Source organism: Acanthopagrus latus, chromosome 24, assembly GCF_904848185.1.
Source record: "Acanthopagrus latus isolate v.2019 chromosome 24, fAcaLat1.1, whole genome shotgun sequence".
NCBI classification, from domain to species: Eukaryota; Metazoa; Chordata; class Actinopteri; order Spariformes; family Sparidae; genus Acanthopagrus; species Acanthopagrus latus.
In genome coordinates, this window is record NC_051062.1 from 7,118,442 (window position 1) to 7,140,626 (window position 22,185).

The window sequence follows — 22,185 nt, forward strand, 5'->3', positions numbered from 1 at the left end:
GTCGGCCAAGCGCTCTGAACATGATGCTGTACCATCAATTCACCATTTCCCGAAACATAACGTTCTTTAGCCAGTCTTTAAGCTATTTAACCTGCTCTGGATGAGATATGTAGTTTGATGTTTTAACTATCAGCTTTCAGAGGGCTGACAGAGGTTAAACACCTTTGGAAGTTTAACCGCAGGGCACATTTCCGTCTATATACAGCAATATGGCACTAATGATGTGATAGCTTCTGTTTTCTCACAGTTTGTGTGGCTATGTAAAGCTACAGGACAGCTGCGACTAAAACATTAGAAAATAAATGATTATATCTCAAACTATTTCTTAAAAAAACACAGTTATAGTTACAAAAAGTAGTAACACTGAAATAACATTCATAAGAACATGATGTTCCAAGTGTAATAGTTCAACACTTCATTATTTGTTTCTTGTTAACAGATAGATGAAAAGAGATTGATTAGTGCAGTGACTGCCTGAACTGCTGGCTTGAGCTGCATATTTAGTATATAAATATGATGGTGATGAGTGTGTAAAAAAAGGGACAAAGCGAAAAACACCAAGGCAGGCAGGTAGAAAAACAAGAAGGGAGCTTTAACTGGAAGGCAACAAAAAACATCGGAAGCAGTCAGGGGCAAATCTGAGACCTGATCTGAAGTACAAAAATACAAAAACTAAAGTACAAACAAATGAAGCACCGAGAGCAAAGACGGGAACAAAAAGAGCACCAGAGAACAGAGAAACCGACAGAGAATGAGGAAAAACACAGGCTGCAATACGCAGGAACTAATCAACTCACTAAACACGTGTTTACACAGAAAAGGGGACGAGAAACATACAAAGAATGTGGGGAGTAAAACACAACATACAAGGATATACTCTACACAATAAAACTAAATCAAAAACTCAAACTTTGACACATAGTGATGTTAATCCTGTCATCTAACTCTCAACAAGACAACAAGTTAGAATATTTCCAAAACTATTTATCTAAAGTTGCAATATCACCTGTCAAATTCATATTTCACACTAATGGTCAGCAGCTTTTCATCAGGGTGACCACTAACTGCTGCTAACTGTAGCTGCCATTAGCTAGTAAACTGGATTAACAGTGTAGCTATGGGTCGTATTAATTGATTCTGTCTGGTTAGGGAGCGTTGGTGTTGCATATGGGGTATAAAGTGGCTAACTGGCCAGCATGCTAACCACAATAGATATCTCTGGAGCCCAGTATGAAGATATCTCTGACATGACATCATTATTTACTTCTCCACATGCTGCTGATAATGTTGAGTGAATTTTGAATGTTTTAAAATACAATTCTTACACATCACACATTCAAATTAAATCCAGTCTTATAACCACTCAATAGCACAGCTAATACATCTGTTTTAAACAAGACTGCTTTCAGTTTCCAGACACAAAAGAGACAAGGACTGCTCTCCCGTTATACTGATAATACACAGAGGTCACACTAAAAGCAAGGCAGCTTTTTTTCTAAGCTGGTGAAAAGTTCAGATTTTTCCTGCTTGTTTGAGAAGACAAAACTGAGAGCAGGGCCAGCTGCGAATGCAGCTTATTGTGGACTCACTGACAATAGAGGTCTGAGTGCTTTAAGTACCAATGCTCTAAGACGAAATATCACTTTTAGTATCTAGGAATTAAAGGAGTATAATGTTTAGAGTTTAAGGCTGGTGTCTATTAAAGCCCACCAAAATTAACCATGTGTTAGCCTGCCTGTCGATACTTTCTGATTTCCCACAGGTTGCTGCTGAAGATCTTTAAAATTTTACAAACATAGTTTTATATTTTCAAAAAAAGCAATGTAATTTACCGAAAAACCTAATCAAGAGGAAATGCTGCATTTCTCGGGGACTAATTTCAGGTGCAGATGAATATAGATTTGGTGCTCTCGTGATTATTTACAGCAGTGTTTGTGGACTTTAGTGTTAATGCCAAACAATGCAGATGTACTTTTGCACTACAATGGACCATATAGGCACATTTAGAACAGCAACAACCTTATCCAATGTATGATAAAAAAGATGTACTCCCCTTGGTCTCCCATTACCTTGGCAATAGCTGTTTGCTTGTACATCTGTGTGACCAGGCTCATGACCTGAGTGAAGGGGTTGTCCGTGGCGACGACCGCCGACCCCATCCCCTTCATCAGTTTCTCCCACTCGGCAAAGCTGGCGGAGGCCTCCTGCAAGCAAGGAGAGAGCAAAGACAGTGAGGCTGCGTCCTTTATTTCTTCAACCACCCTCTTTCTCCATCTTGTTCTCTACTGTTTTTGAGATATAAAGGGCAAAACAATTAATGGTGCTGCTGGGTGTCCTACTTTCCCTGGAAGAGAAAGAAAGAAAGAGGGAGAGAAAAAAAAAAGAGAGAAAGATGGAGAATTCCCAAGGAAGCCACCCCCCTCCGACTGGGCTGCTGTGTTAGGTGGGTCATGAGCATCTCCCAATTATAGCCGCCTTGTGACAAGCCGGGGTCGAAGATGGAGAAGCAGCCGGGCTGGTACAATAAATCAACGACGCCTCGCGTGCTCTCAAGGTGATTGGCGAGAAGTATTTAAGGCGGGAGAGGAGAGCGGAGAGGATCGCAGTGGGAGAGGCTGCCGGCGAGGAGCAGCATATGCTACCTCCTGCTCATAAACAAGACGCCCAGAGAGGCCGTGCATTTGTTGTCCACATGTAGGTTAGCCCTGTTAATCATAAAAACAGGGCTCGTGTGAAAAAATTAACCGCACATTTTGCTCAGTATGTTGCAGTACAATGCAACAAATCTGTAAGTAAAGCAGCAGCCTATATCAAATTAATTGGTTTGATCCAATTTCGGTAAATCTACCCTGTGAAATCTGACAGTTTGTCTTTAATCGTAGAAACCAGTTACCTCAAAAATACCTAAAAAATTAAACTAGAGTTGTTAAAACTTTTTAGCTAGTACAACTTAAATTGAATAGTTGACTTTGTGAGGTAAAAGAAGTCAACTTTTTACATTTTACAGTGTAGGGCTGTCCCGAATACCATTTTTAGGGCCCTGGAGCTTCTTGCTATTCAAAGATTCAGACAGAGGTGGAGGGGCTGAGAATCACTCGTAAAAGACTCAGATTATCGCTCCGTTGTTGCTGAAATGGACAACATAGTACTGAAAAACATGCCTGTTTAATTAAAGGCAATAACATTCAAGTTGTTCACCTTTAACGGGACACGTATAATATGTTCTCTTCATGTTAGAATTATAATTCTATCTCAGTTTCTTTTTCCACTTTTCTTAATTTTTTATTTATTTTTTTTTACATTTTCATTCATTTGTCAGAGAACAATGTAAGGGTCATGATGACAACCATCGGGTGTGCATAGGTTGGCCGAGTTCCATCATAGTTTGTAATGTTACTGTTTTCATTACCTGCCAAGGGAACAGGACGTTAACTAGCATTGTTGCAAAATTAAGCACGTTTTCATTGTGGGTTTTCATGGTGATGTTCAGTAACATTCTCTGTACCAGTCAAATAAACCAATAAAATAAAATAAAATAAAAATTTATGGAATGTGTGTATTAGGCATCTATGTCATCCAGAGGAGTTTGGTAAATGGGGCCCTATGCATAAGTGCCGTTTGTTTTTTATCCTACGGCTGGTTACGATGGCATTATATCGCAGTATTTTCAGGCTGCTGCGATAGACAACATAACCTGATTTTTTGACATCTCCTCAGAAGCGCTTCATAAATGCTAGGTCCAGCCCCAGAGGTGCCCCCATGTTCAGAAAAAGGCAGCAAAAGTGCCCTCTTGGATGCCCCTGTGGTAGATAAAACATGATGAAATGCCCTCTAGGGTGCCATCTAATCACAACTTTCTGCGTGCTGGTGCCACACCGCATACAACTAGTTCTCTAGTAATTTTTTACCCTCTGCCCCCCAAACAACCTCACCACTGCGATACACATTAACACAGAAACATATCCAAACAGTCAAATATTCAGATCCTACCAGAAATAAATCTAGCGTGCCTATGATTAAAGTGCTCAGAACAGTGCTTGAACCCCCCTGATGTTTTAAAACTGTCCAACTTTAAATCACTTCGTGATTGGAGGTTATTTTCTGCCTTTTCTTAACAACTCTCAATTCAATCTGTCTGAATTCAGGCTGCAACACCATAAAATGAGAGGAAAATTCAACAGGGACAGACACTTTCTTAAAGCGCTGCATATCAAACGATGCAAAACTGTGAACCATATGGCAAGCCGAAGGAAGAGGTGCTCCGCGCGTGATTAAGCACATACATACACATAATGATGTGTGTGTGTGTGTGCGAGGGGGGTCGGAGGCGAGTGCAAAAACAGTGAGAAATTGGAGACAAGCCTTATTAATGCGAGCACAAGACACATATAATGGAGGCTTCTTCAGCGAGCAAGTTCCACAACTGCATTTTGCGCGCTGTGTGAGAAGATTTTGGTGAAACATGAAAGCTTTGCACCATTTAGTGAAATAATTAGCATTTCAGCAGATTCAAACCCTGTCAAAGTCAAGGACGGCTGAATGGATAAATAGTATCGTATTGCAGGAGCCCAAAGCTGCGTTTCCTTTATGTTTCCTCTCAGATGTTTCACTCGCCGCTCACCTGCATAAACACAGTTTTTCGTCTGTCTCTCACTGTTTATTTCTAATTAAAAAACCGTTACAGTCGAGCATTTTCTTCATAATCTGCTGGAAAAAAATAGAACCCGAGTGGCTAAACCCTCCACCCTTGATGATATTCACTAGACTAACACTGACAAAAGGCCACGGCTGAAAACGTAAAGGGCAGGAGGGGCATAAAAAGTGTCTGGCTGTGGAAGATAAAAGCCATCATTAGGGAGAAAATGAGATAGGATGAACGAGGCTGAACTGGTGAGTGGTCCTGGTGTACATATATATTGTCGGTTAGCTTGAAAAGACAGTCTGTTTAGAGGAAAATAATGTCCACCCAGTCTTTTATGTTTTATATTGTTCATATTTCCTGCTTATTGAAAGCACAATGGCCGCCGCTGCCGCCGCTTTGGATGACTGGCCACTTCACGCCTCTTAAAAACCAGTCCATTGAGCCGGGGAGGGATGAAACGTCTGTCTATTCTTCTCAGTGGACAAATACCTGCAGAAAACATTTCCACATTCATCTCATGAACAAAACAACAACAAAAAAAAAGAGTAACTCTAAAGGCGAACTGCTACAGTGGTGCTTTTTGTTTCCGCCAAAGACAAATGATCTCCGAGCTCATTCCTCTGAGGATATTACGCATCAAAGCTGCTGTTTCAGCCCAACTTGAGATAAGAAGAGCAACGCGAGAACAACTATAAGACATGACATGAACTTTTCCAACTGTACAGTGCGTTCCGTGTCCTAATTGGCACCACAATGTGGAAACACTGACCATATTTAGCCCCCAATTAAAGCATCCCTTAACATTTAGGGAGATTGGGGGGAAAAACCCCGGCATCATCACTTTTCGGAGCAACTTCCTTATTGTTGTGTCATTCTTGGGACGGCGGCTCGGTGTGTAATTAGCGCTAAAGGAGCTCCTCGAGTTGCTGATATGATACAAAATCCAACAAAAGCTTCATTGCGGATTCTTGCAGAAGTGTGTGCTGCTGCTCCCGCTGGGAAACAAACCCCTTGTAGCCTTGACACCGGTGACCCGACACAGAGAGTAGTACACACTGACAGACGCACAGGCCAGGTCAGCGCAACATTAGCATTCACGTGCACACTCACATGCATCCAGCGCGGCGTGGGAGGCAGAAACTGCAACCATAACTTTGGGGATACTAAAAGAGTCGTAAACACCTACACACTAAACATGACATTTACTCTACAAATATCCTGGTATCCTCTTTGTGGCGGTGAAGAGGGAGCGTACACACACACACACACACACACACACACACACACACACACACACACTTCAGTGTATCTCCGCTCAGGCTAAAGGAGAGTTATACAGTCTTAGAGCAGCAATCGGCAGTTTTTACACTCAATTTTGTACGATACAAACAGCAAATCCTTATTTTTGCAAGGCTAGAAAAAAGAAAAATCTCAATATCTCTCACTTTATCCAAGAGGTTTGCTCATATGAGTGTTCCTAGTCAGACTCACCAAACCCTCTAAACTGCAAAACATGTCGCTATCGGTTCTGCTCTGTGGGCTAGTTTTAATACAAATTTAAAAAATGTTACCCGAGAGTAAAGATGAAAGATTTGACTTCACCGTGGAGCTTTAAAATCTGCTGTCAGAACTCAGCAGACGAAAACACAACACATTTAGCTGCGTCAGTAGTCGAAACAGTTAGAAAAATATGAAAGCCTCTGCCAGCGAGTGTCATCAGAGCAGCACCATACTGTTCCAACCCCTTACAGAAATAAAGACGGAGTACTTAAACAAGAAGTTAAGTGCTAATTAACGTCATTTAAAATTAAACGCAAAGGGGTCCGTGACTTAGATGCAAGGTGACAGTCATGGAAATGGACAAGAGATTATTATAAAATGTGTTACACTGCTAGATCTCTTATGTTCCTGCTGACAGAGAACAGCATTAAGTCCCTGAGGAGACTGCTGGAGTGAGATAACTAACCCAACAACAGAGCTGTATCATTTGCCGTGCAGAAATGTGCGACTGAAGTCAGAAAAAGTGCACAGACCTCTCTGTAAATTGGCAATCCACTACGACAGTGGTGGGAAGTAAATTTAAACATATACTCTACTTAAAGGGAAACTCCACCAAAATTACACTTTAAAGTGTGTTTACAGGTTGTGAGTACTACTGCATATGTGTTAAATGTAGTATAAGAGGAAGCTGCATGTAATCTCATCGTAAACTAATGAAAAGGAAATGATCAGAATCGGCACAACAGAGACCAGAGATATCTTATTTTCTTAAAACCCGGCACCTGCATTACCCACAATGCAACTCAGCCACTGATTGACATCACTGGAGGCTATTTATTCCTCTGGAGCCATTTAAGTATAATTTTGTCCTACTTATACTTCACCTTAGTGTGTTCATTTCAAGCTATATTGCCACATTTCTGTATTTTTGACTCCACATTGTTTGTTTCTTAGTGTTAGTTACTTTACATATTCTGATAATTACATAATACACTTTAAAAACTGATTAGATCCACAGGACAAAACAAAACAATATACAACAAGGACTTTTTAGTATATTTCAATGCGTAAATTGTTAGAACGTTTTGCATGTCATGAGTATTTCGACACTGTTGTTTTGCTCATTTTGAAGTTACACATCTGAGGACTTTTCCCACCACTGCAGGACGAAGACGATTCAGTGAACAGATGTTTATTTTTTTAGCTCGCTTTCTCATTTAAATTCATTCAAAATAAGGCATTATGATTCATCTGCAACTGTTTTTCTCGCTGTGGAGAACGGCAGACAGAGAGAGAAAAAAAAACAGGTCCAGGCCACTTGGTCGCACCTAAGAGAAAATCCAGACAAAAAGAAAAGAAAAAAAAAACAAAAAACGCATGAGTCACCGAAAAAACAAATCCGTTCATCTTTTTGGCATTTTTGCTTGATAAATGACGCCAACCATTTATCGATTCTCAGAATTGCTTGAGACGAAAGTTAATGACAACAGTGGAAAAAATATCAAATGGTTCTGAGCGGAATAAAGTCTATATTTCATTGGATTTACTCCCTGTGAAGTGACACATGTTTGTCACGGGGGATAACAGAATTTAATTTTACTTAACAGCATGAATCTCCATTAAACGAGATGTGACACTCGACTGGATGTTAAGACATAATTATTTTTGGATTCGTGCATGTGCATGGAAACGCTGGAGCTGAAACGATTAGTCATTTAGTCAACAAACAGAAAATTATTCGGGAACTATTTTGATGATGAACTGAACACGTTTGAGTCATTTTTCAACCACGTTTGCTTGTTGCTGCTTCTCAGACGTGAGGTTTTGCTGCTGTTCTTTGTCTCGCACGCTAAACTGAACATGTTCTTGTCTACTGCATGTCCAACCTTTGCAGCCTCCTTCGGCAGGTCGAAGGGAATACGCTGGCGGATTTTGGGAGGCAGCTGAGTGAGCACTTCTGCCTTGAGACGACGGATCATGATCCGGCTCAGCCTCTGGTGCAGCTCGTCCAGGTTAGACGCCCCGCGACAGTCCCACTGCCTGCGATGCCCAAAGTACCTATGAGAGAGTGAATGAGAAGTGAAGCTGTGGTCGCTGACGCATTTTATACTGACTTCTACCGAGGAGAAAACTCGCAGAGAAAACATACTTATTTACAGAAATGCCCTGAAGGAATAGTTAAACACATTTAAACAGTTCCACCTGGGAGCTGCTCGGCGCTACAACAGCCCTCCATCGTTTACTGCTGAGCAGCTCTGCTGGAGCAGTCGGAGGATCAGTTTTTTTGCTTAAGGGCACTTTTCAGAACAGGAAACTATTTTGTCTAATGGCCACAGCAGCAGGTTTATCCCAAAACTCGCAAGGCAACTTTCACAATTCATCAGCCAAATGGATTTTTAGAACAGATCTGGCCCTCCACACAAAGGCTGGTTATCTGCCATATTGGCTGGAAGTGTGGACAAACTTAATAAGGCACTGCCAAAATTTGCTGTTTCACACTTCAGTATTTAAACTTGTGGTTGCTAAAGGAAGGGAAACTGATTCACTCTTTCGAAAATATCCTGGCAGTAGGATTCGAACCAGCGATTAACCAGCTGTGTGGCTGCTTTTCGCTCTCCTGTGCTGCTTCCAATTGCCCACAATGTCTTCTCTATCATGAAGGGAAGACTTTGTTCACATGACTTTGCCATGTGCCTCGCTCTATGAATGATCATGTTTGTGACAGTGCGTGTGTGTAGGTGTGTGTGTGTGGCTCAGAAAGGCATTCCCCAGCCACACTAAGTGCTATTATATACAAAGTGTTATCATTAATGGCACCAGGCCCATCCCCGACCGAGCCGCTGACTTTGATGGACATCCAAAACAATGCATTTGATGTGTTTGTTCACACATGTAACTGATCGTCACCGGCAACTGGCAGCCAGTTGGCATTTAACGGTTGGCTTCAGTTGTGGTCTGGCTCTGACAACAAACCCTCAACTCAGCAGCAACGCTCGCTACAGACTCAGGTACGGCCCACCTTATCCCGGCAGACACTTGAAAGGAGTGAAAATGCTGGGTGAGAGACACCGAAAGTCTGTTAATTCCACTGCGCTAAGACTCGAAAGAATATAAATAAGAATGGATCAAACTAAGGAAAGAACGGTTTGACATTAGATTAGACAACAAGATTGATACCACTCTCATGTCTTCCTGATAAATATAAAGCTGGAGCAAGGAGACAATTAGCTTAGCTGAGCATAAAACATTGCCAGCTGGGCTTTGTCAGCACATTGCTAGCCTGGTTCTGTTCAAAGGTATAAAAAAAACCCAGGCACACGCACCTTTAAAGCTCACTAAATAACATGTAATATCTTGTATTTAAACTGTACTGTAATGACAAGTTGTGTTGTTCTCTGCAAGGCTTGCTGTTTCCCACTACTTTTTTTGAGATTGATACCTCTCTCTTGTCTGACCAATAAATATGCAGCTGGAGCCAGGAAACATTTAGCTTAGCTTAGCATAGCTTAGCATAGCATAACTAAGCAGGGGGAAACAGCTCACATGGTTCCTCCAAAGGTAAAAAAAAAAAAAACAGCTACTACCAGCACTTGTAAAGTTTGCAAAACAGACTGCAGGATATTAATGAGCATTAGCTATGACTTTAAATGGATTTTAAGCCATGCTAGCTGTTTCCAGTTGTTATGCTAGGCTATGCGAGTGGTAATAAGAGTTATCTTCTCAGCCAGAGTAGTCCCTGTGTAACAGCAGACTTTGGGTTTTTATGAACTTAAGTAATGCTAGTAGCTGTTTCCCATTGTTTGCAGTGTTTATGTTAGGTTACAGTTAGGCTCGGTCTCCACACTCTCCACACTAAATACTATATATAACTGTCAAACAAGTAATCAATGTTACAGAGAAATATGAAAAAACACAATGTGAATTGCAGTATATAGAGCGAATATACAAAATGTCAATCAGTCGTGTAGCTAGTAGCATTAAAACACACCACACAACTGGAAAATACAAGCGAATACATCTGCATAGTGTTGTGTCCTTGCTTGCATGTGAGTGTCGGTTGTAGACTCACTTGTAATGAGCGTTGCAGTATTTCTTGGCATAGTCGCTCCAGGTTCCAAACATCTTGGGATAGAGAGCATCAATCTGCATGAAAAGCTGTAAAAACACCCAGACAGGAAAAAATACTGAACGGCAACTCTAGACTAAAGCACACATTACAGTGTGTGTATATGTGTGTGTGTATATGTGTGTGTGTGAATGGGAAATAGATATAGAGGCTCTGGATAAGCTGGAGAGAGTATGAGAGAATATGTTTGATAATGTCTCACTGTCTCATTTTTTAATTAATCTTCCATGTTAATTGTAATATCCTTCTCAATCTCACATGTATTTCCCTCCAAATTTTTTTAACAGTGCATTATGATTTGTCCTACTCATCATACCTACTTAAAGTGAGACTGTGAGACTTTTGGAAGGACACGTAATAAATTCAAGCAATAAAACCGTATTCACTCTCATATGAACGCCGGCTCATGGTGCCTTCTGTTAGACGAATGTTGGCAAACTCTCAGCAGGTAAACAAGTGAGACTAGTAAATATTCTATCTCTAACTTATGAGAAGCTGAATTGATCAACGATAAAAACACAAAGCCTCGCTCAACTTAGGATGAATTCTGCTACTACAAACTTGGTCTGGTTTAACCTGTAGCTTATGGTGGCGAAAGTTAGCTAACCTTAATTTTTTTTGTTTATTGACTTTATGGCTCTTCTATAGTTTCTGCTAATGTTACACTATGTTTAGCATTTTCTATGATTACGTAATTGTCTCTTGGGGGCAACAATGGACATTTAAGCAAGTTAAATAGTCTCGTTTTACTGCTACAGTACATCCTTACTTGGTCTTTTAGCTTGTGGAGGGTAGTGTTAGTTCATTTTACCTAACATTAGCTAAATATCGTCGTGTTGTAGGACATTATGAAGTCACTTTGCTGAAGTGTACACAGTGCACAGTGCTACAGTTGCACATTCTAGCACAGACAATACATTTCAATGATTTTATCGCAAAGGTTACAGTGTTTGCTTCAAGCTAATATGATACACTTAAAAAATATAAAACTATAGTACATGAAAATGATATAGCTATAGCTCATAACTGTCCCTTTCTTTTGAAAGATTGGCAGTATAAACTCTATTTTTTTTCTAAGTCTTTTTGTTAAGCTAAGCTAACTAGCTGCTGGCAGTAGCTTCATTCTCAGCACACACATGAAAGCAGTGTAAGTCTCGCTCAAGATAATGAATTAGAAAACTGTATTTTTCAAAATGCTGAAGAATTACCTTAGTAAAGTTAATTTTGTAGCGCATCCTGCATAAATTTCCCCGCTGTCTTCCACCAAACTGACGGACCCAGCGGCACATCATTAAGACTGCATGCCACCTTGGTTTTTCTCACCTTCTAGTTTTTGAAAGCCACACGCAATAACTCAAAGTAGCAAGAGCTTTTTTTGGCTTTATCACAGACCTTACCTGTGCACATGATTAGTCTACTGTCACGCAGTGCATTTTGCAATTTATTCAAGGTCCTGTTGTCCTTCGCCTAGTTTACCAGTCTTAAGTTGTGCAACTGTGTGGTAATCTGTGTCAGCGCCGATTAACCAGGTCAAAACGCTGTACCATGAGATGAGGCGAAGAAAATGAAACCGATGTGAAAATTAAATGAAACACAAATAAAGACAATCAACTGACTGCTGCTAAATAACCACAGACATAAAATTGACTAGTCGTCAAATGATCTTTGAATGGCTCCAGTTAAAAGCAGCCGCTCTCTGTCGTCGGGTGACTTCCGGCGTTTTGAAAAGCGCCTTTTTTCCTACATTAAGCAGGTAAAGAGTGTGTATGCATCACAGAGCTCTCAGAAAGTATGTGTGGTAACGTCAACGCGCCCGTCTGTACACACCGCATCCCTGTCAATTTTCCGTATTTGCGGCAATTTCTGAAGTAATGACAGGTAATCATCAGCAAGGCGATCTGAATAAGCAGCCGCGGTGAGAGGCGCTATTCTAAATTCAGCGCTTGTTCAACAGGAGCTTTGCATTTTCCCCCCTCACACTGTTGATATAATGGGTGGGTGGAATGAGGGCACATCATGAACGGTGCAGCATGCCCTGAGCTGTGTGCTAACTCGATGTCAGAGCCACAGTGAGTAATGATGGCAGTGAGGAGACTGGCACAGAGGCAGGGACAGGGCTTATCAGGTTTATGCTGCGGATGATAAAATGTTATATTCAGTTTCAGATTCTAGAGGCAGAGAGAGGAAGAGAGATGATATCTAAAAACTAACCTCACCACTGCAGGCAAGCAATGGCAGAGACAGGATGGCATGTATCGCGCACACACACAGATACACGCAGCATATAACACACACACACACACTCTCTCCATGATACACCTTCTCGAGATTTCTTACAAGTAGTAACTTCACTTCATTTTGGAATTAATTAGCTGCCTGAATCTCATCAGTTAATTATCATGATCGGGTCTAGGCAATAATTAAGTTTTCCTCACAGCAATGTGGCAGTTTGATGGCAGCGCAATCTGAGTGCCGCCTCACACAGATACTTTAATGTAGCCAACACAAAAGCAATGATGTCAGTCCTGGATAAGCAGTTATGTAGTCAGTTATCAGAGCGCTCCGTTCACCACTGTGCTTAAAACATCTGACCACGTCGCACCAGACTTAGCTCTACATTCACTTCCGGAATTGTTTTAACGTTTTATTTATAAAATATATGGATCTTTATGACGCCTTGTAACACTGAGCCCATACGTATATACCAGAGCGTGACTTAAAGGGGCAATAAGCATTTATAATTAACTAAAATAATCAACAGGATGTGAAGAAATAGCTCCCTGAGCTCCCAGTTTGAACCGCTAGCAGCTCACTAGCTAAAGTTAGCAGCGGTTAGCGGTTACTCCAGTGACAGACTGCCCCCTATCTGTGCTGAGTATGAATTTGACAGGTGGTCACTTTTTACATATTGAACCTTTAAGATTTAAACACTTGATATGATACAAACACTGTCCGGCTGCTGTAAATATTCACAAGAACTTCAAATGTGTATTAATCCACCGCTCAAAGTAGTCCCACGTCATTGTTTTCTCCTGGTTGAATAGCGTTTGTGAAAAACTTCAGTGCCTAGCTGTTTAAGGAAATTACCCGGCCCTTTGAAAAAAAATGAAACCATATATCTACAAGTAACTTTTGATGCTTTATAGCTTTAGTAGTAACAAATGAGGTTGCTGCTATGTGTCAGAGAGACTGCAGGGGAGTCAGGGACAATCACAGCATTGGTTTTGGTCTCTTATAAAATGTAGTTACTTAATCATCATCTTCTTACGATGAGCAATGTGGTCTGACATGAACTCACAATGATTTTCTGTCAAAGTTGGAGCAGTTTTTGGTAAAAAAAGAGTTTTCCATCTGGACTGCTTTGTGTCTGCGACTCTTAGTCCTGTGAGGTGGGCGTCGCTCAGGTGGAAAAAGGTGATGTCACGTACATCAGTGCACCAGTCAGGATAAGGGATCATTTGCCAGCCCCCACACAGTCCTGTTGTAGCAGCTTCACTGAGTTTTTCAATGCGTTTTCCAAACTTTACCATGCTAATTCTTTTCATGAATACTCAATTTTACAGGCAAATATTTGAGATTTAAAAACAAGGTTTTGGGGACTTTAATGACTATTGTCTTCCTGCTTCGGTTCAGTTTCTGCCTTGAAGTGTTCTTTCAAAGATTTCATGCATCTTTTAAATATATATATATATATATATATATATATATTTTATTTATTTATTTTTTTTGTAAAGTACTGTTTGGAAATGTTCTGTACAAACAAAGTTGTACTTTTTCTCAATATGAAACACCAATTCAGGAAAAGAAAGAACTGGAAAAATAAAGCTTCACTGTGTGTTATGACTAATAATGGGCCGACGTGTGTGTGTGTGTGTGTGTGTGTGTGTGTATGTGGGGGCTGCTGAACAGAGGTATTCACATACAGTGTGTTGTGTGTAGAGCTATAATGAGATATGTTCCAAAGATTTGGAGACAATCGATAGTTGTGACAGCAAAAAACTAGGTAAAATAAGGCTGAGGTTATTTTGAAGATAATGAGAAATAATCTCCAAATTAATTGCACAATTTGGAAACAGATTCAATAAATTCACTTCTGATATATAAGTATATACTAAGCTATAACAGTGTAAAAGCTAAACGTAATGTTACACCTGAGGCTGGAGGGGCTGACTGAAGGTGAAGGGTAAAAGCAGCATCAGTGCCCCATCATTAGGACACAGTGGACATACAGTACCTCTTACTGATACTGTATAGTGTCTTCACATCGAGACTGGGAAAAGATTTTCTATTCACTGAGTCCACTTCATCTTCCATGGCTGCAGTGATGGAATATGGCTGCAATCTGCTGCTTCAATATATCGTATATAAAAATGATATAATAAATCATTATGGAGAGGGGAATGGCTCTGCTGCTCTCCAAACACTGTTGTCCTGTGAACAGCCCTTCTTATTGTCTCTAAATTCAATAGTCCCCCCCGTCCAACCCACCCGTGCTTCTTTTTATTACTTGTCTCATTTATTGCATAGCAGTGTCTGTTCATATCGGGCTTTGTAAATGAAGTTTTTGCAACAAAGGTTATTGAAATAAGTCCACAGGATCCTAGAGGATAAGTGATGCGGGAGAGAGTTAATTGGCTTTCTGAATGTTGGATCTGAGTGTGACCTGCTCCAGAGCAAGTTACCATGGCGATCTAGGAGCGAAGCACCTTTGTGCGAAGCCGGAGCTGAGCCCCGAGTTAGCTCTGCGGCCCGCTAATGTTTCCTCATGAGTGTGAGCTCAGAATCCCTTTTGAAGCACGCAGATGCCGTTTCATAATCTGTTGAATGCAGTTTCCTCTCTTTGCGCCCACTGTTTGAATTTCATTAATAATTCAAAGCAGGGTTTGGAGGAGTTGTGAATCTGCGAGGATCATGTCCTCTGGGAAGAAAACAAAACAGCTTACTCCACTTCAACTTGTATCCCTTTCCATAACAGGCATTTCCCCGTGGGTCATCAGTCAGCTTTTATTTAATCACTCTTTATTACCTCTTCAGGTCGACCCAGCGCCGGGGTACCAGTGAGCAGGATGGCCCGCTTGGCACTCTGAATGAGAGGCACCAGAATCTTTGTTCGTGCTGCGTTCCTGGATTTGAGGTAATGCGACTCGTCCACCACGACCACCGCAAACCGCTGCCTGGTCAGCGCTTCCACAAGGGGGCGGGCGTCTGTGGTGAGCAGGCCGTAACCGAGCACCGTCACCTTGCTGCTGCTGATACCCCTGAAGGGACACACACACACACACACACACAGATTAAGAGTATCATGAATCATCAGTCACACAGGTTCAGCTCTTTCGTCTTCATTTGGAATAAATGATTAACATAAATAAAATGTGACAAACATGATATTATCTTTACATTCAGTTTTTCCTGTTTAGTAAAGTAAACACTAAAATGTCAGAGAATAGTAAAAACTTCCCAGAGTCTTGCATAAATTTCTACAAATCTATAAATATATCAGGTTGATTATCATATAAAAATCACTTACAAAATACTCATATTAGAGCACAAGTGAGAGCAGATTTGTGCATTTACATACGTATGTTAAATGCTCATAGCAGGTGTATTTACATAGAAGAATTTGCCAAGATTTTGATTTTTAATCATCGACAAAATGGTATTTAAAAAGGTACAAAACATTTACAAAATTGTGTTTAAATTAGCATTTATTTCTGATATGAAGCATTTTTCATTTTGGTGGGGCTTTATTGACAAGTTTACAATGTTAGCTGTTTATAATTTTGGGCTTGATTTACTCCATCTAGCTGAAATAAAATGTTAAACAAAAGTTAATGGGGACTACTCTGGTCTTTCATCCAAGTTTCATGGAAATCCATTCAGTAGTTTTTGTTTTAATCCCAATTACAAACCAACTGACCGACCAACCAAACAACAAACAAATGGAGACGGGTGAAAATGTCACCTCCTGTGTGTTCATCAGTCTTAGAATACACCCTGACTTCCCTACCCACACCGGCTTCTACTGAAGACATACATCTTTAAAAATGACTCACACAGATTGAGTTTAATTTTTTAAGAGGAGTGAGTAATTTCCTGAAAAAAGCTGGGCACTGGGGTTTCATGCAAAATGTGTGTTTCCGTCACCGTTATCTTTAAACTTTACATCAGATTTGTTGATAAGTAAAATATATACTTGTATCCTTCAAGCTGCGACACAGGAGTCGCCTTTAACATCGACAAATGTGTGTCAACAGCTTGAACTAAATACAAACTCAACACCTTTTCAGATGTGCTGGTGTTTATTGACTTCGCAACTAAGCCCACACGGTAAAGTAAACTGGACTGTTTAAAAAGGGAGTGTGGACTTGATAAATGTTAAAGCACACAAAGCAAAGGAAGACACACACACACACACACACACACACACACACACACACACACACACAAACACATAGTGTCAGACACAAACTAAGGCCACAGGTCTTTTCATACTCCTCCTCTTCTCTAGTGCTTAAGAAATCCATTTCTGGGCTGTATGGCAATTTCTATATTGCGCATGTGATGTGCACACAGATACACATCCACAGTCACAGATAAACAAACAACACACAGCGGCGGCATTCGGCAGCATGAAACTCAATAAGCATCTCTTAGAAAATCAGAAACGTTCCCAGCATCTGGCAGCGTCTAATTCTTCACCCTCGCCAACACACGCATATCCAAGCTGAAATAAACCTGAGGTGCCATTCATGTTCTACAAAAGAACAAGTGAGTCAAAATACTGAGAGGAGGTGCTGCATAATTTTTTTTTCCTTGCCTCCCCGTTCAGTCATTAACACATCCAGTTCAAGGACACGTTTTCCCCAGAAGGCTTTCACAACCTCTTTGCGCCTCATCTGTGATGTGAGGTGGAGAGGGTTTTTTTTTTCTCCCCCCTCCAAGTCACACATATAGAAAGTTTGTTTCATTGAAAAATAAAAAAAAAACTAGGAGAACTAGGGGAAAGTTGAGATGATAATAAAAGTAGCCCTAAACTTGAATCAATATAAATGGCCGTGAAAATGAGCTGGATTTCTCTGCGACAGCATTTTTTCCACTTCCTGCTGCTGAAAATATTCCAGCACTTGTTCAATATTGCAGACACTGCCGTGACATGATTTGTCTGTCAGCGCTGTCAAACATCGGCCCGTGCTGGCTCCTGACATCGAGGGACACTTTGAGATTAAATTGTCAGCGGCAACCTCTCCGTCTATCACAGCGCCTCGCTTTCACACTATGTGACCAAGCGTGTTTTATTTCCTCTGCTTAGGTAAATTATTAGCATGTGTAGAAGCAGAGGGCGTAACAGAAGACATTAGATACTGCCGAGCTGCTTGTTACAAGGACCTCTTAAGTTCAAATAATGGCAGCAACCTTCCACTTACATAATCCTGTGTACAATGAACATAATCCACAGGATTAGGTGCTTTGCATAGATATCCAAACACATTTATAAGCTCTAAAGAAGCTTCGTATGCCCTTCTAGAGAGACTTTGGGACTAAATGTCCTAAATGTGTCCATATCTGTTAGATAATGTACAACAATTTTGCCTTGAATTAATTAAAAATGTAATCTTCAAGTGCATTTTTTAGCAAAAATGCAAGAACTTCACTTGTTTCAGCTTAGAATGTAGAAATTTGCTGTTTTTATTTCACATCTGATAATAAATCCTATATTTTGGGGTTTTGGACTGTTGGATAAACAAAACAAGCAATTAAAGACGTCACTTTGGACTCTAGGAAAACATGATGGGTATTTGTCATTATATAAACAAAATGGTTCATTCAAAAGACCTAGTCAGTCAACAGTGATCGATCAAATAATCACAGATGGAAAATGTGTCTGCACCTCAACTATTTGATTTCTGACCATGTGACCTTTCACTGACAGTAGCAAATAACTGCAGCTATTTTTTGTTTTTACCATAATCAGTGGCATTCTAAAGGATGAATTTCAGCAAATTTCCTTCAAATTTTGACTCTTTGACTCTCAAACTGCAGCTTCAATAAACAGTTTGACTGAGGCTTTATCAGTTTGCCAATATTAGTCTTTCATTATAAAACAGATTATAAACCAGTCAGTGTCATCCACAACTGATGTGAAGAACTAAATTAAGTTTGCTGATTACATATTTAATCCATATATATTCCAAGAGGAGATTTTAATAAAACATTCCTACAGAGAATATCTGTAGAGGATTCCAAAAATTCCTAAAATTGTAAAGATAGAAATTAAGCTATTGGCAACAATGAAAGGTACAGGATGTAAAGCTGGCCACCTGTCAAATTCATACTCAAAACAAATAGGGGGCAACACGTCGCTAGAGTAAATGTTAACTGCTAACAACATATTATTAACTTGTAAAATTGTTATGCTGCTTGCAACAGTGTTAGCTGGCCAGTTACATCTCCAGGAGACAAAACATTAGCAAGATTAGCATTTATGTGGCCTTGAGCTTCCATCTATTCAATCAATATTGTCTCTCCTTTTTGGTCTGTTTTGGTCTCCACCAGCTCCTCTTTTTAGCTACTAAATGCTCCCCTATGTTCACCAACTAGCAGCTTACCTTGTCTGTTTGCCATTTTAATCAGCCCAGGTTTTATCACTGAAAATGTGAGCTTGGGGTGAGTTAGCTGATTTACCATCTTCAGGCGGTGAAAAGCAAAAATGATGAATACTAATGTTTGGCACCATGTTTGCCATATGTGCTTGAATACCAATAATATGTCAATATATTGCTTCTAGCTTGTTTCCCCCACGTGGCAAAAAAATACATAAATTAAAAAAGACGGTCAAAAACCTAGATTTAGTTACAATGAAAGGAGAATCTAAGCTGGCTGAGGTGGCTGGGAGGGGGATGTTGGGATGACCTACATGGTGTGGCTCTTGTTCTCCACCAAGCTGATGTCCCCAGGCTGCAGCTCGGGGATCCACCTCTCCATCTCCTCGATCCAGGGATATTTCAGGGACGAGGGCACCACCACCAGGAGCGGCCACTCCTTCCTGAAGGCGTACGCCACCGCGATGGCCTGCACCGTCTTCCCAAGACCCATCTGGACCGACCAAATCAACACATGGCGAAAGGGGGAGAAAAACAAGTCAATCGCGCCCCGACTCTGTGGTAAATTGCATATGACGGCTGAGCTGATGTGAGGCCCAAGAGTAATAAGGTCTCAGAATGATTCTTGTGTCAAAACTGATTAGACACATGGGAGTGCTGCAGAGGGCTGACAAATTAATTTGGAAGGCATGCAGCGAAGTCTCAGGTTCATTTTTGGGGGGAAAATAGATTTCCTGAGCCAGCGTTGTGTGTGCTTACCTCATCGGCAATCATACATCTGTAAAACAAAAGGAGAGAAAACTTTATCAGATGAGTTTGAAGACGAAGGAAAATGTTTGAAGGAAATTGTTTTGGAGGCCCAGCAGGCAATAAATCTATACTGCTATAAAAAGACAGGGCTTTAGTTTGCATATAAAGACAACACTTCCTGCAGCATGAGGGCTTTGCTCAAGGGCACTACAACAGCGTCCAGAACAGAGGATTTCTTGGCGCGTCCTTTCCTGTCATGACCCGACTTCTCAAACCTTTCTGGCCACAGACTCACCTCAGACTCAGCTGCTCTTGGACACATTACAAATCTGTCGCTTCTAATTTAGGTCTGCTGTGAGACTTTGTTTCAGTCTGACAACTGTTGTTGCTATTCAGTATTAATGTTGTTGCTCCTATTGAAAATTTCTGTTGCTAGTGCAGCTGAGAATTCAAAGCAAATTCAAGCAAAAGAAAGTCACATATTGGCTGATGCAGAAGCTAGAGCTGAATTCCTCAAATAAAACAACACTGACTTGTTTTTCCATTCATTCTGGTTGTGTATCTCATAGAATTGACAAATGTAAAAGGTCCCATTTTGTCAAAAGTCAAATTTCTAATTTCTAATCCACAGACAATTGCACACAGCCCATATTCAGAAACTGTGCCTTTAAAGGAGCAGTCGCGACTTCAGTAATACTGTGATGTCACAACTATACAGTCACCGCATTCAGCCACGCCTCCAGCACGGCTAGGGTTGCAAAAAATGTCCATAGAGCTGAAGTGGAAACACAGTGGGCAGCTTGCACAGGCCTGCGAGAGCTGACCAGTCAGAGCATACTGGGCTTTTCTGGACGGGGGGGCCTTAAAGAGACAGGAGCTAAAACAGTGTGTTCTCCGAGGTGCTGCAGCAATGAACAGTATGAGAAAACCACTGTGATTTTTGAACATTAAAGCATGAAACTAAACACAATATGGGACCTTTAATACTGCATCACAAATCACAAATTCAAATCAACTTTAGGAGCATATTTAATTGAATTCACCTAGCTAGGATTCCATTAATTATCACACTGATCAAAACATATAGGACTTATTTATAAGGTGGAGGGCAAAAAGATGCATTGACGTACTTTTGATTTTGAGACTCACTTCTCAGAACCAATCAGTCTTCTTACTTCAGCACTGTTGTCCCTTTGACGGCCGTGTGTTGTTATGAGACGCTAGGAAGATTAAGCCCAATTTTAACCCCTAATTGGTCACCCCTGACTAATTTTAGAACTGACAATCGGCATGTCAGAAATTTCGTCCAGCTTGCTTGCGGCGTGAGCAGTTTCACAGTCTAATTTCCCAAATGGCTGCTGTCAGAAGACAGATTACAAAATGCGGTGAGCTTGTTTAAATATTATTGGAGAAGTACTTTCCACGGTGTGTCTACCATAGTCTTGAGTGATAGTAATAAAACTGACCTTTGCTGCACAACAGACAGACCATAGCATCTTCCAGACATCTGTGGCTCCATATTTATCTTTTTTTTTTCTTTCTGTGGTTTCCACTTACAGCAGAAGTGCTCAAAGTAACTTCCAATCTGTTTTTTGTTGAAATTTTGAAGCATCTTATCTTAATAAAGTAGGACTGGAACTACTAAACTAATTGAATTGTTGAAGGTGCACTATGTACTTTTGGGGAAGATATTTTAATTAGAAGAGTAAAGAGTAAGAGTAAGAGTGAATCTTAATTGATTTTTTATGACTTAACAAACTAAGTAAACAAACTGAATTAACAAACTGTCCCTCAAGAACAACACAATGTCACACTGTTCTACTTTGTATGTGGCGGACCCTGCCAACCTTCTAGCTTCAAACCATATTCTGGGGACCTTATTTATCCTCTGAGAACAGCTTGTTTATCACTTAAGGAAAAATACATATTTCTGAGTTTGTATAATCATATCATTAATGTTGTAAATATTTAAATTTGGTGTATGAATATCTTCTCCAAAACTACACAGTGTCCCTTCAATGGACAAAAATCGTTTGTGTATTATGTTGACAACCGCATCGTAGTACATTTTTTTAATGATTAATACGAAAACAATTTTTAAAAGCAATTAACTAAACGATGAGCCTTAGAACTGCTTATCAATTACAATTCAGTGGCCTGAACAACAATGATGCTGATACGGATTGTTCGTCTAAATATATCTTTGCTAATCCTGATTCTTCCTTTACACACATTTTTAAGAGAGCCTTCAACTACGATAAAAGTAACAGCTCACCTGTCTGGCCGTCCCTGATATGAAATGTTTTAGCAACCGTGTAACAGCCACCCAACTCCCCCTTCACACTAGACATTATAAAGGAACAATGAAAGCGCGACACATTCCTCAGCTGAAGTTGTCCCCGCGGAGAAAGTGCAGATAGATCAACCTCTGCTTCTCCCTGCCCAGTGGGTTTGGGGCCTATTGTCATGACCTTGCTTATTCATAAATGCTTCCAACATCATGTCAGAGCAAACAGTGCAACAGAGCAGCTCTGAATACCTCAGACACAGTCTCTCATTATTCTTTC

The 22,185-nt window shown here is 40.5% G+C and overlaps 1 protein-coding gene across 4 annotated transcripts in view; it reads right to left on the minus strand.

Annotated features, from left to right (window-relative positions):
* The window catches only part of zranb3 (zinc finger, RAN-binding domain containing 3), an 81,856-nt gene that overhangs the window by 50,122 nt on the left and 9,549 nt on the right, over positions 1-22,185 (minus strand). For all 4 annotated transcript variants that reach the window (XM_037090498.1, XM_037090497.1, XM_037090495.1 and 1 more), the window contains exons 3-8: positions 19,628-19,646; positions 19,183-19,361; positions 15,295-15,526; positions 10,212-10,297; positions 8,029-8,200; positions 2,070-2,204 (exon numbers count right to left, since the gene is read on the minus strand). In XM_037090498.1, the coding sequence (XP_036946393.1) occupies positions 2,070-2,204; positions 8,029-8,200; positions 10,212-10,297; positions 15,295-15,526; positions 19,183-19,361; positions 19,628-19,646 (823 nt within the window). The remainder of the gene's footprint in view (positions 1-2,069; positions 2,205-8,028; positions 8,201-10,211; positions 10,298-15,294; positions 15,527-19,182; positions 19,362-19,627; positions 19,647-22,185) is intronic.